Consider the following 15,607-nt stretch of genomic DNA (forward strand, 5'->3'; position numbering starts at 1 on the left):
TTGGTCTTCTCATTTCTAGACCAATATAAGTCAGTCTCTTTTTTGTCTTGTTAATGAAGTTACTATATCTAAACAATGTGAAGGAAAGAAAGAAAGAAAGTGAAGTTGCTCAGTCGTGTGCGACTCTTTGCGACCCCATGGACTGTAGCGTGTCAGGCTCCTCCGACCATGGGATTTTCCAGGCTACAGTACTGGAGTGGGTTGCTGTTTCCTTCTCCAGGGGATCTTCCCAATCCAGGGATCAAACCCGGGTCTCCTGCAGTGCAGGCAGATGCTTAACCTTCTGAGCCACCAGGGAAGCCCCAAAGGAAGATCACTTATAAAAGACTAAAATAGACACTGATTCTTTTTTTTTTTTTAATTGGAGACTAATTACTTTACAATATTGTATTGGTTCTACCACACATCAACATGAATCCACCACAGGCATACACATGTTCCCCATCCTGAACCCCCTCTCCCACCTTTCTCCCCGTACCATCCCTCTGGGTCATCCCAGTGTACCAGCCCCAAGGATCCTGTATCAAACCTGGACTGGCTTACTTCACTCTGTATAATAGGCTCCAGTTTCATCCACCTCATCAGAACTGATTCAAATGTATTCTTTTTAATAGCTGAGTAATACTCCATTGTGTATATGTACCACAGCTTTCTTATCCATTCGTCTGCCGATGGACATCTAGGTTGCTTCCATGTTCTGGCTATTATAAACAGTGCTGTGATGAACATTGGTGTACATGTTAGACACTGATTCTTAAAATAAATATCCAGTGTGTACTTTAGAGACAGGAATTAGAAATGTGTTTTTGCCTATTATACAGAGTGAAGTAAGCCAGAAAGAAAAATACCAATACAGTATACTAACGCATATATATGGAATTTAGAAAGATGGTAACGATAACCCTGTATGCGAGACAGCAAAAGAGACACAGATGTATAGAACAGTCTGTTGGACTCTGTGGGAGAGGGAGAGGGTGGGATGATTTGGGAGAATGGCATTGAAACATGTATAATATCATGTATGAAATGAATCACCAGTCCAGGTTCGATGCAGGATACCTGATGCTCGGGGTTGGTGCACTAGGATGACCCAGAGGGATGGTACGGGGAGGGAGGAGGAAGGGGGGGTTCAGGATGGGGAACACATGTACACCCATGGCGGATTCATGTTGATGTATGGCAAAACCAATACAATATTGTAAAGTAATTAACCTCCAATTAAAATAAATAAATTAAAAAAAAAATGTGTTTCCATGAATACACTGCTAATTTGATATTCTAGTTCTCCTACCAAGACATAAGAATAATATATTAATACATAATGTATAATAAGACTTTTGGATGATACTATCTTTGCAAAGGAATTTTTCATGGAATTTCCATTTCTTATTCCTGTTTTTCAAACAAACAGGAAAATGTCAATTTATTAGTTTTACTACAATCACAGTGATATTGTTTGATTCTATATCTTTGTGTAGAATAAAAACATATAACTATGAAATGCTGTGGTAAAGAGGATATCACCTAAGATATGTAACAAGAGGAAATTTTATGTTATAGATGAAAAATGTATGTATCACATGAAAAATACAATACATATTTTCTCCCGTCTTACCAAGATCTAAGAGGTTTTTATTTTTAAAGTAAATAATGTATTTTCCTGGTGGCTCAGATTGTAAAGAATCCACCTGCAATGCTGGAGACCTGGGTTCAATTCCTGGGTTGGGAAGGTCCCCTGGAGGAGGGCATGGCAACCCACTCCAGTATTCCTGCCTGGAGAATCCCATAGACAGAGACAGCCTATAGTCCACAGGGTCGCAAAAATTTGGACATGACTGAGCAACTAAGCACATAGCACACATAATGAATAGCTTAAAGAAAATTATTTTCCTATTGTAACAAAGAATTTAAGAAAAGGTTTTATAGTTTCTGGTCTTATGTTGAGATCTTTAATCCATTTTGAGTTTATTTTTGTATATGGTGTTAGAAAGTGTTCTAGTTTCATTCTTTTACAAGTGGTTGACCAGATTTCCCAGCACCACTTGTTAAAGAGATTGTCTTTAATCCATTGTATATTCTTGCCTCCTTTGTCAAAGATAAGGTGTCCATATGTGCGTGGATTTATCTCTGGGCTTTCTATTTTGTTCCATTGATCTATATTTCTATCTTTGTGCCAGTACCATACTGTCTTGATAACTGTGGCTTTGTAGTAGAGCCTGAAGTCAGGTAGGTTGATTCCTCCAGTTCCATTTTTCTTTCTCAAAATCGCTTTGGCTATTCGAGGTTTTTTGTATTTCCATACAAATTGTGAAATTATTTGTTCTAGCTCTGTGAAGAATACTGTTGGTAGCTTGATAGGGATTGCATTGAATCTATAAATTGCTTTGGGTAGTATACTCATTTTCACTATATTGATTCTTCCAATCCATGAACATGGTATATTTCTCCATCTATTAGTGTCCTCTTTGATTTCTTTCACCAGTGTTTTATAGTTTTCTATATATAGGTCTTTAGTTTCTTTAGGTAGATATATTCCTAAGTATTTTATTCTTTTCGTTGCAATGGTGAATGGAATTGTTTCCTTAATTTCTCTTTCTGTTTTCTCATTATTTGTGTATAGGAATGCAAGGGATTTCTGTGTGTTGATTTTATATCCTGCAACTTTACTATAATCATTGATTAATTCTAGTAATTTTCTGGTGGAGTCTTTAGGGTTTTCTATGTAGAGGATCATGTCATCTGCAAATAGTGAGAGTTTTACTTCTTCTTTTCCAATTTGGATTCCTTTTATTTCTTTTTCTGCTCTGATTGCTGTGGCCAAAACTTCCAAACACATGAAAAGATGCTCAACATCACTCATTATCAGAGAAATGCAAATCAAAACCACTATGAGATACCATTTCACACCAGTCAGAATGGCTGCGATCCAAAAGTCTACAAATAATAAATGCTGGAGAGGGTGTGGAGAAAAAGGAACCCTCTTACACTGTTGGTGGAATGCAAACTAGTACAGCCACTATGGAGAACAGTGTGGAGATTCCTTAAAAAACTGGAAATAGAACTGCCTTATGATCCAGCAATCCCACTGCTGGGCATACACACTGAGGAAACCAGAAGGGAAAGAGACACGTGTACCCCAATGTTCATCACAGCACTGTTTATAATAGCCAGGACATGGAAGCAACCTAGATGTCCATCAGCAGATGAATGGCTAAGAAAGCTGTGGTACATATACACAATGGAGTATTACTCAGCCATTAAAAAGAATACATTTGAATCAGTTCTAATGAGGTGGATGAAACTGGAGCCTATTATACAGAGTGAAGTAAGCCAGAAGGACAAACACCAATACAGTATACTAACGCATATATATGGAATTTAGAAAGATGGTAACGATAACCCTGTATACGAGACAGCAAAAGAGACACTGATGTATAGAACAGGCTTATGGACTCTGTGGGAGAGGGAGAGGGTGGGAAGATTTGGGAGAATGGCATTGAAACATGTGAAATGTCATGTATGAAATGAGATGCCAGTCCAGGTTCAATGCACGATGCTGGATGCTTGGGACTGGTGCACTGGGACGACCCAGAGGGATGGTATGGGGAGGGAGGAGGGTTCAGGATGGATTTTCTTTTAAAAATTAGAAAAAAGAAAAAAAAAATCTTTCCAAATGAAAAAAAAAACAACAACAACAAAAAAAAAGAAAAGGTTTTGTAATTCAGACAGGTTTAGCTAGGGTAGATTTGACAAAATTACCTCTTCATGTCTTAATCCTGGAAGAAGAGGCAAGGCCAGCCTTGCTGGTAGATGAAAATGCTAGTCTCCACACCCCCCACAATCAGAACCCCATGTCTTTCCTTCCAAACATGTAAACCTGATGTCAAAATAACATAATATGAACTGATTCGTGCAAATGATTACAACTACTTTATAATTAAACATCTAGGGAATTATATATGTGAAATAGATCTCTCTGTACATACCAGGGATTTAATTACATCCTGGATTATAAGAAATTTTGACCCAAGATTGAAAACAGATGGTCAGTCACCTCGTATCCCAATGGTTGCTTTGTAAGCCAAGTGACACTGGATTCTGTACCTTCAAGAACATTTCCCCCACCTCATTGCTTTTGTCAAATACTCATTAAAGAAAAAAACACACACACAAAGAACTCCACTGTTAGATTTTGCCTAGGTTTCTTGAATGTTAGATATCAACAGGATTAGCAATGTTTGATTGGAAAATTCTCTTAAGCAGTTAGTCTCGTGATTTGTCTCTAATCTGAAAGGAAACAGCTGACTTATTAAATCACTGTGTTACGTCTTGTTCTTCCTACTTGCGAAAATCCAAAACCTGGAATGTAGATGTTCGTTCATCCATTTTCTACCTTTATGTTTTCAATTCAGTTCAGTTCAGTCGCTCAGTCGTGTCCGACTCTTTGCGACCCCATGAATTGCAGCACGCCAGGCCTCCCTGTCCATCACCAACTCCCGGAGTTCACTCAGACTCACGTCCATCGAGTCAGTGATGCCATCCAGCCATCTCATCCTCTGTCGTCCCCTTCTCCTCCTGCCCCCAATCCCTCCCAGCATCAGAGTCTTTTCCAATGAGTCAACTCTTCACATGAGGTGGCCAAAGTACTGGAGTTTCAGCTTTAGCATCATTCCTTCCAAAGAAATCCCAGGGCTGATCTCCTTCAGAATGGACTGGTTGGATCTGCTTGCAGTCCAAGGGACTCTCAAGAGTCTTCTGCAACACCACAGTTCAAAAGCATCAATTCTTCGGCGCTCAGCCTTCTTCACAGTCCAACTCTCACATTCATACATGACCACTGGAAAAACCATAGCCTTGACTAGACGAACCTTTGTTGGCAAAGTAATGTCTCTGCTTTTGAATATGCTATCTAGGTTGGTCATAACTTTTCTTCCAAGGAGTAAGCGTCTTTTAATTTCATGGCTGCAGTCACCATCTGCAGTGATTTTAGAGCCCCCAAAAATAAAATCAACCACCGTTTCCACTGTTTCCCCATCTGTTTCCCATGAAGTGATGGGACCAGATGCCATGATCTTAGTTTTCTGAATGTTGAGCTTTAAGCCAACTTTTTCACTCTCCTCTTTTACTTTCATCAAGAGGCTTTTTAGTTCCTCTTCACTTTCTGCCATAAGGGTGGTATCATCTGCATATCTGAGGTTATTGATATTTCTCCCGGCAACCTTGATTTCAGCTTGTGCTTCTTCCAGCCCAGCATTTCTCATGATGTATTCTGCATAGAAGTTAAATAAGCAGGGTGAAAATATATAGCCTGACATACTCCTTTTCCTATTTGGAACCAGTCTGTTGTTCCATGTCCAGTTCTAACTGTTGCTTCCTGACCTGCATATAGGTTTCTCGAGAGGCAGGTCAGGTGGTCTCATGTTCCTATCTCTTGAAGAATTTTCCACAGTTTATTGTGATCCACACAGTCAAAGGCTTTGGCATAGTCAATAAAGCAGAAATAGGTGTTTGTCTGGAACTCTCTTGCTTTTTCGATGATCCAGCGGATGTTAGCAATTTGATCTCTGGTTTAACTTTATCAGATCAGATCAGATCAGTTGCTCAGTCATGTCTGACTCTTTGCGACCCCATGAATCGCAGCATGCCAGGCCTCCCTGTCCATCACCAACTCCTGGAGTTCACTCAGATTCACGTCCATCGAGTCAGTGATGCCATCCAGCCATCTCATCCTCTGTAGTCCCCTTCTCCTCAAGAGTCTTCTGCAACACCACAGTTCAAAAGCATCAATTCTTCAGTGCTCAGCCTTCTTCACAGTCCAACTCTCACATCCATACATGACCACTGGAAAAACCATAGCCTTGACTAGACGAACCTTTGTTGGCAAAGTAATGTCTCTGCTTTTGAATATGCTATCTAGGTTGGTCATAACTTTCCTTCCAAGGAGTAAGCGTCTTTTAATTTCATGGCTGCAGTCACCATCTGCAGTGATTTTGGAGCCCAGAAAAATAGAGTCTGACACTGTTTCCGCTGTTTCCCCATCTATTTCCCATGAAGTGGTGGGACCCGATGCCATGATTTTCATTTTCTGAATGTTGAGATTTAAGCCAACTTTTTCACTCTCCACTTTCACTTTCATCAGGAGGCTTTTTAGTTCCTCTTCACTTTCTGCCATAAGGGTGGTGTCATCTGCATATCTGAGGTTATTGATATTTCTCCCGGCAATCTTGATTCCAGCTTGTGTTTCTTCCAGTCCAACATTTCTCATGATGTACTCTGCATATAAGTTAAATAAACAGGGTGACAATATACAGCCTTGACCAACTCCTTTTCCTATTTGGAACCAGTCTGTTATTCCATATCCAGTTCTAACTGTTGCTTCCTGACCTGAATACAAATTTCTCAAGAGGCAGATCAGGTGGTCTGGTATTCCCATCTATGAGATTGGGATATATTTGATAGTCTTCATCCTCTTTTGTTGGTGAGGCAGGAGACACACAGATGTATTTGAATAAAGTAATATGCAGGCAATTCTTTTTCATTGTTGATTTGATTGTTGTAGTAAACAGAAATAATTTGAATTTTCTCCCTCAGTCAATGAATTAGTTTCTTCCCGTGGGAGAGATACCCTTTGTTTAATTGCATACATTGATTGAGTCTCAGACACTATATGGATGCTGGAGATGCAATGGTGAACAGAACATACACGTTGTGGAGGCTTAAGCAGTCTAGAAGGCAAGACAGATTTTAAACAAACAGTTAATAATATGTGTTGAAGCAGCATGGAACTGAGGAAGAAATAATCTTCAAAGATTCTTGAGGTTAGAGAAACATTGGTACCTTCAAGGAACTAAAAGATTTCCAAGGTGGCTGCAGCCAGAGGACCACAAAGTGACTGGAGAGAGGCAGGGGCCAGATCACAGTGACCTAAGGCCAAGTTACAAGTCAGGGCTGTGGACAGTGGGAAGCAATTGAATAGTTTTTATGTTAAGGGGGTGGAGTGGTCAGATTTGTGTTTTTGGAAGATCACACTGACTGGCAGCAGTATACAAGCTGATCCGGTAAGAGCAGACAACATTTGTTGTGGGGACAACAGTGATCTTCCTGGAAGGAAGTGGAGGGCTTTAAGGAGATATAGGAAGTAGGAGCTGTCAGAACTTAGTGTTTAATTGGATGAAGAGAGAGAAAAAAGGCTTTTGATTTGGGCAAGTGGATGGACAGAATTACCTCTTCCAGAGCTAGAAAGTGCGAGGAGGGGAGACCCTTTCAGTGTGGATGAGAGGAGGATTCATAGATCTGTTTTGGAGTTGCTGAGTTGCAGGTTCCTATAACACATCCAAGTGGAATAAGCCTCTATCTGTATGGTTCTGCTGCTCAGAAGTGAAGTCCAGGCTGGAGGTATTTTAGCTATCATTGGATAAATACGATAAAGAAGCTGATAGAGATCACTTGGGGAGAGAGTGTGGTGTGGGAAAAAAAAGACAGCTCGGGAATAAGGTGACCATTAATCGCAGTTTGCCTCAGATAGTCCCAGTTAACACCTATTGCCCAGGTCTAATTCTTAAGTGCGTCTCTTTCACTCTCAAAAGCGACCCAGCTTGGGCGATTGATATTATAGTCATTCTCCTTAAGGCAGAGCTGGAGGAAAGGCAACATTTAAAGCTTTAGTGAAGCAAAGCCATGAAAGGAGCCAAAAGGAAGAAAACCAGGAGCAAGCATTGCCACAGAAGCCAAGTGAAGAGAGCCTCAAACAGTTTTGCAGAGAGCCTTGCATAATGTTCCCTCTTGGATCTCATAATGACTGCATTGCATGAGGGACGAAACCTCAGACAGGACTGAGGGCGAAGTAAAGATTAGTTCAGGAATGCAGGCAGAGGTGGGGGCGATGCTGATCAGTTCTGGAGTAAGATAAATGCCATTGTTAAAAGAAAAAAAAAAAAAAAAACACATAGAATTTAGACACTAAAAATATAGAAAATTTTCTCATCTTGGCCCGTATATTAGGGAGACTATTAGAAATGTTAACATCAACTAAGTGGCATAATACTTAAATAATTTTCTCTGGAGAAGGAAATGGCAACCCGCTCCAATACTCTTGCTTGGAGAATCCCCATGGACAGAGGAACCTGGTGGACTGCAGTCCATAGGGTCACACAGAGTTGGATATGACTGAAGCAATTTAACAGGGCACATTAATACTTTTAGCTCCTCACTCAAGCTATATGGTTTCTTATTTCCAGAATTTTGGGTTTTCCCCTGCCTGAAAAGCCCTTTCCCTCTATCTTCCTCTTTACTCCCGAGATAAGGTTTTGGAGTCACCTTTTGTGCTATGCTATGCTAAGTCACTTAAGTCATGTCCGACTCTGTGTGACCCCATAGACGGCAGCCCACCAGGCTCCCCCGTCCCTTGGATTCTCCAGGCAAGAACACTGGAGTGGGTTGCCATTTCCTTCTCCAATGCATGAAAGTGAAAAGAGAAAGTGAAGTCGCTCAGTCATGTCCGACCCTCAGCGACCTCACGCACTGCAGCCTACCAGGCTCCTCCGTCCATGGGATTCTCCAGGCAAGAGTACTGGAGTGGGGTGCCATTGCCTTCTCCAACCTTTTGTGCAGGAGGGGGTTAGCCTTGTCTAGGTTCCCCTCTGAGCCTGGGATCCCTCTCCTAGCTCAACTGTGTCCCCACAGCTCTAGTCAGGCCCCACCATTTTCCGGTGAAATTTACTTGTTTCTCTCCTTCACCAGAAGGTAAATCCTATTTAAATTTCTTAAAGTCAGGGAGTGGGTCTTATTCTCACTACTTTTGTATCCTTGGCCACTACATAGAATTTTGTATGCAGTAGAAATTCAATAAAGGTTGAATTGAATTAAAGAAAGATGTTGGAGAGAAGTCAGAATCATTTCCTTTTTATTGAAGTAAGATTTACATACAGTGAAATGAATGGATTTTAAATGTATAATTATTGAGTTTTGAGAAATGCATTTCAGTGTAACTACTGTTCTAATAAATAGACCATTTCTACCATCCCAGAAGTCTTCCTCATGTCGCTTGCCAGTCAGTCCCTACTCCCTATCACAGGCAACTGCTATTTTGATTTCTGTTCTTACAGATTAGGTTTGCCTGTTCTAGAACTTCATAAAAATGCAATCATATAGTAAGGGCCCTTTTGTGCCCAGCTTATTTTGCTTAACATTGTGTCTAAAACTGATCCATTTGGATGTATGTATGAATGCATTCCATTTTATTACTGAATGGTATTTCACTGAATGGCTATGTACAATTTGCTTATGCATTCTCCTATTGATGGACATTTGGGTAGTTTCCAGTTTGAAGCTATTATGAATTAAGTTGTTATGAGTAATCATGTAGAAATCTTTTTTATGGACATGTGTTTTCTTCATCTTAGAAAATATCTAGAAGGAGACTTGTTTGGCTATTCAGTATATGTGTGTGTGTGTACATGAGAAACTGCCAAACTGTTTTCCAAAGTGGTTGTACCATTTTTACAATTCTGCCAGCAACATGTGATCATTTTAGTTGTTCCATTTCAGCACCACCATTTGGGCTGTCAGTCTTTTACAACTTTAGCTGTTCTGGTAGCTGAGAAATGGTATCTTGTTTGTGGTTTTTATCTCCTTTTTCTCGATGAATAAATGATGTTGACCTGCTTCTTGTGAGTTTATTGACCATCATATATGTTCTTTTGTGATATATTTAAGTATCTTGCCTATTTTAAAATACAGTTATTTTTGTAATATATTCACAATACCTTATATATCCTGGATACAAGTCCTTTGTCAGATATATGTATTTCAGTATGTTCCCCCCATCTGCGTCTCACCTTTTTATTTCTTTTCAAAAATATTTATTTCTTTTCTTTTCTTATTTAGCTGTGCTGGCTCTTAGTTGTGGCATGCCAGATCTTGGATCCTCGTTTCAGCATGTGGGATCTTTAGGTGTAGCATGTGACATCTAGTTCCCCAAGCCAGGGATCAAACCCAGGTCCCCTGCACCGGGAGCACAGTCTTCGCCACTGGACCACCAGGGAGTCCCTTTATTTTCTTAATAGTATATTTGATGAGAATTTTTAAATTTTGATAAAGTCTAATCTACCTTCTTTTTATACAGTTCATGGGGTTCTCACAGGGACAGGGAAGCCTGGCATGCTGTGGTCCATGGTGTCACAAAGAGTCGGACACAACTTGGAGACTGAACAACAACAAATCTACCTTTTTACATTTAGTGCTCTTCATGTCTTCTTTATGAAATCAGTGCTTTCTCCAGGGTCATATTCTGCATACTGCTTCTGTTTTATGTTTTGTTGTTTTGGCCACGAGGCCTGTGGGGTCTTAGCTCTCAGACCAAGGATTGAACCCTCACACCCTGCTTTGGAAGGTGAAGTTTTAACCACGGGACCATCAGAGAAGTCCCTACTCTGTTTTCTTTTAGTTTTTTAAAAATTATATTTATTTCTTTATTTATTTGACTGCACTGGTTCTTAGCTGAGGCATGCAAGATCTTTAGTTGCATCATGAGGAATCTAGTTCCCCAACCAGGGATGGAACCCAAGCCACTTGCCTTGGTAGCACAGAGTCTTTGCCACTGGATCACCAGGGAAGTCCCCCTACATTTATTTTGATGTGTAATTTACTGGCTTAGATTTTTTACCAGTTAAGACACCCTTCTTCCTCTTCCTACATTCTGTTTGCCCTCTCCTTTCCCTCCCTCACTTCCTTCATCCCCCAAACCCAAAGTGCTAGAGTACGTATGACCACACAGACTCACCTGTACCAAGAGGGAAAGAAAATCAACACAGCTCAGACACCAATCCACACTGTAATAGTGAAGTTTTCTGTATAAAATTAAAGATAAAGCTTGAATGAGATGCAAATGCATGTTAAAAAGTAAAACCCCACACTCATTTAAAAACATCTCCTGGCATTTGCTTTGTCCTCAGTTTCAATCGGCATTTTACACGGTAGAGTCTTTATTATTCAACATAAATCCTTTAGAGGTGGTAAATGCTTCTTGCTTAACAAATGACATAATATAAAACATTTCAAGGCCAATGCAGTGGTTCTAAATGCTTTATGATTTTGCTTTGGTGAGAATGTAGGCACTTAAAGATGGGCGGGGGAGGTCTCTGTCACAGGAGATGCTGAACACTGTTTCTGTGGTCACTTCTTAATAAAGATACGACGAGTAGCATGACACAAGAGAAAGGGCTTTTACAGTGTACTTTTTAGTCAGAAAACACACAGATTTTTCATGTATTTTAGTGCTACGTGGAAAAAAATTTTATAGCAGGTCATAATTTTGTGTTTATGTATATATCATGCTCTCTTGCTTATATCTGTTAAATGGAGAGGGCAAGCAAATTATTTACCTGAGGAGGATATCACCCCAGGAATTGAACCCATACTCAGGTAAATTTCACTTATTTCATATCATCTACCAAGGAACTATATTTCCTGTATGTGATTATCAATGTCTTACTGTTTTTTATACTTAACCTGTGTGTGTAGATGAGACAGAGAATGAGATGGTTGGATGGCATCACTGACTTGATGGACATGAGTTTGAGCAAGCTCCAGGAGTTGGTGATGGACAGGGAAGCCTGGCATGCTGTAGTCCATGGGGTCGCAAAGAGTTGGACATGACTGAGCAACTGAACTGAAACTGTGTATACATGTGTTTGGGGGCAGGAGGAGAAGGGGACGACAGAGGATTAATGAGATGGCTGGATGGCATCACCAACTCAATGGACATGAGTTTGAGTAAACTCTGGGAGTTGGTGATGGACAGGGAGGCCTGGCGTGCTGTGATTCATGGGGTCACAAAGAGTTGGACACGACTGAACTACTGAACTAAACTGAACTGAATCTGTGTGTATATGTGTGAGTGTGTTTGGTGGGCAGGGGGTGGTTAATAAGGGGAAGAGCTTCTCTTTACTTCCACTTATCTCTTGATTAAAACCTTCTGATTGTTTCCTGTATTAGGTTTCACAAAAATAGTATTGAATTCAAAGGTAAATTTGGAATCTTAAATTCAGTACTTCAACCACAAACACACACATGTACAAGGGCCCCTGAACAGGAATGCTATCTTCAGAAGTGTGGGTTGTGCCTGTGATCTGCCTCGCAAGTGTACTGCATATGAAATTCCCTGAAAATCACCTATGATGGGCAAAGTATAAAGGAAAAACCAGAGATGCCAGATCTCCAGATACATGGTCTTTGATGTGAGAAAATTCCCATTCCCAGTGATGTCATTGTTTCCACTCCAGGTGACTTACCAAGCAGGAATGGGGGAGGTAGCCCCCATGAGTTAGAGAATGTCAGTCTCAGGAAATCTTGACATCAGAGTTGAGACCCACTACCATGGAAATCTGTGCTTTTTCTTCTTAAACTGGAACTGGAATATTTAAGTATATTGTAATATACTCTTACAGTGAAATATTGGCATTTATTTAAATATTGTTTTTGGAGAGTTTTTAAATAATGAAATCAAGAGCTGGTGTTCGAGAGTCAAGACAAATCTATTTTTAAACCTGAGCTTTGTGACTTGCAAGCTGTGTAGATTTGGGAACATTATTTAATCTCTCAGAGCATTAGCATCTTCCTCTATAATCAGAATACTTAACTAGTATAAATTTTGTATAGATTGAAAGGGATAATACATATAGAATTCTTAGCAGAGAGACTTGCATATAATAAATTTATTATCATATATAATGTATAAGGTATTATAGAATATCATTATTTTGTAGCATTAATATAGCAGGAAATAAACTTACATATCCATTATCATCTCATTATGTAAACCCATCAGAAAACATGCCAAGAAAAAGACATCTACCATCACCCCGTGTCTTCCCAGTTCTGCTTTGTGTATAATTAATGGCGCTTTGTTTTCTGTCCACAGATATTTGCGAGGTTGTCTGCTCTCTGTGTATAAGAAATCCCTCTTCACCTACACCTCCCTTGCAGTGTAACCCTAAGTCATGGCATTCCTTGTTTCTGAGCTTCTCCTCTCGTTGGTTGCAGGGGCTTCCTAGCAGCTGAGAGCAATGATTCAACTAAGCCTCTCCATCCTCTTTACTACTCTCAAGATGGTCTGTCTCACGTTCCTCCTCTGGCTGTGCATTTCTAGAAATAGATTTTCAGTTGTATTGTGTGAAACTGCTTTTGAAGAGCCTCCTCCCCCTATTCCATCCTTCCTTTTTTGGTGCAGCACCACTTTATCTCTTGTGTATTCCCTGGTGGCTCAGACGGTAAAGAGTCTGCCTGCAATGCAGGAGGCCTGGGTTTGATCTTCCCTCGGTTGGGAAGATCCCCTGCAGAAAGATATGGCAACCCACTCCAGTCTTCTTGCCTGGAGAATCCCATGGACAGGGGAGCCTGGCTGGCTGCCATCCATGGGGTCGCAAAGAGTCAGATACGACTTGAGTGACTAACACTGTACATATTACAGCATTTTTGGGGAAAAAAATAGATCACTTCAAATTGAAGAACCACTTTTCTACAGGGTAGCATACAATTTCTTTCTGTGTTCTGATCCCTGCCTTCCCACCCTATCTTTATTTCTTCCACTTCCTTACTTTCTGCTTTAGCAACTTTGAATACCTTAAGCTATTCCCCAGATGTGCCATGATTATTCTGCCCTTTGTACCCTGGCACACATATTTAGCTCTTCTAGAATCTCATCCCTCTGTCTCCTTTCCCACCACCCCAATTTTGTGTGCCACCCAACAAATCTAAGCTCAGTGTGCCCTTCTCTGTTTAATAGTCCCAGTTCTCGCAGCCAGATTTCCATGCTTACATTTATTAAGATCACGAGTTGTAAGGGGCAGAGACAGAGTCAGGCCACCCCAAGCCAAGATGCTAAAAAGAGAGCTAAGAATCTTTATGGAAATGCTTAGTGTGGCTATGGTATGCTATGCTACATTACTTCAGTTGTGTCCGACTCTTTGCAACACTATATGGACTGCTGCATGCCAGACTCCTCTGTCAATGGGATTCTCTAGGCAAGAATACTAGAGTGGGTTGCAGTGCTCTCGTCCAGGGGATCTTCCAGACACAGGGATCGAACCTGCGTCTCTTACGTCTCCTACATTGGCTGGCGGTTTTGTTCTGTTTTGTTTTACCACTAGCACCACTTGGGAAACCCTGCTGCTGCTGCTGCTGCTGCTGTTAAGTCGCTTCAGTCGTGTCCGACTCTCTGCGACCCCATAGATAGCAGCCCACTAGGCTCCTTTGTCCTTGGGATTCTCCAGGCAAGAATACTGGAGTGGGTTGCCATTTCCATCTCCAATGCACGAAAGTGAAAAGTGAAAGGGAAGTCGATCAGTCGTGCCTGACTCTTCAGTTTAGTTCAGTCGCTCAGTCGTGTCTGACTCTTTTCGACCCCATGAATCACAGCACGCCAGGCCTCCCTGTCCATCACCAACTCCTGGAGTTCACTAAGACTCATGTCCATCGAGTCAGTGATGCCATCCAGCCATCTCATCCTCTGTCATCCCCTTCTCCTCCTGCCCCCAGTCCCTCCCAGCATCAGAGTCTTTTCCAATGAGTCAACTCTTCGCATGAGGTGGCCAAAGTACTGGAGTTTCAGCTTTAGCATCATTCCTTCCAAAGAAATCCCAGGGCTGATCTCCTTCAGAAAGGACTGGTTGGATCTCCTTGCAGTCCAAGGGACTCTCAAGAGTCTTCTCCAACACCACAGTTCAAAAGCATCAATTCTTCGGTGCTCAGCCTTCTTCACAGTCCAACTCTCACATCTATCCATGACCACTGGAAAAACCATAGCGTTGACTAGACGGACCTTTGTTGGCAAAGTAATGTCTCTGCCCGACTCTTAGGCAACCTTAAAAACCAAGGAGCTCTGGGGACATCAGTAGTATGCTGGTGGCAGATCTTCAGTAAAGTGTCCTATTACTCAAGCAATTAGGCTATCCTTTCTAGTCCGCTGTTCTAACAACTAACTTCCTCACCTTTGATTCTATGTTCAGTTCAGTCACTCAGTCGTGTCCGACTCTTTGCGACCCCATGGACTGCATCATGCCAGGCTGTCCTGTCCATCACCAACTCCCGGAGTTCACTCAGACTCACGTCCATCAAGTCAGTGATACCATCCAACCATCCTGGGTCCAGTTCCTTGTTTTACCACTTGCCAACCAGGTAATCTTAGACAAATCACTGAACTTCTTTATGTATCATATGTACAAGGAGAGCACAAGATCATTATTTTAAGGATGAAATGCTCTCCACTGTAACTCATCAAGATGCACATTATCATCCACATTTTGATACCTCTGAAATCATGCTGCATCTCACAATTACTGCTCGCCAGTCAGGAGTCAAGTCATGAGGTAGTTACTGTCTGCTCGTGTGCAAATGTGGTTGTTATTCCTGACTGGACAGCTGTCACCTTGCCATGCTTGACTTGGGAAACTGTTTATGAACCATTTGAAGCAAAACTATGAATCCTGCCTGTCAGCTGAAAAACTTTCTATTGGCAGTCATTGATAAGATAAAAAATGCCCCAGCATCAAAACTTGCAAAGTAACATGTTAATGGCTTGGAAGAAATCCTGAAAACCACGGTGGAGCAT

General features: G+C 41.1%; 1 protein-coding gene across 1 annotated transcript in view; it reads left to right on the forward strand.

The window, feature by feature from the left end:
- The window catches only part of AFG2A (AFG2 AAA ATPase homolog A), a 379,428-nt gene extending 364,146 nt beyond the window's left edge, over positions 1–15,282 (forward strand). Inside the window, exon 16 of the mRNA XM_070386484.1 lies at positions 15,006–15,282. Coding sequence (XP_070242585.1) covers positions 15,006–15,122 — 117 coding nt within the window. The 3' untranslated portion in view covers positions 15,123–15,282. The remainder of the gene's footprint in view (positions 1–15,005) is intronic.
- Positions 15,283–15,607: the final 325 nt, after the last annotated feature.

This window comes from Bos mutus, chromosome 17, assembly GCF_027580195.1.
Source record: "Bos mutus isolate GX-2022 chromosome 17, NWIPB_WYAK_1.1, whole genome shotgun sequence".
NCBI classification, from domain to species: Eukaryota; Metazoa; Chordata; class Mammalia; order Artiodactyla; family Bovidae; genus Bos; species Bos mutus.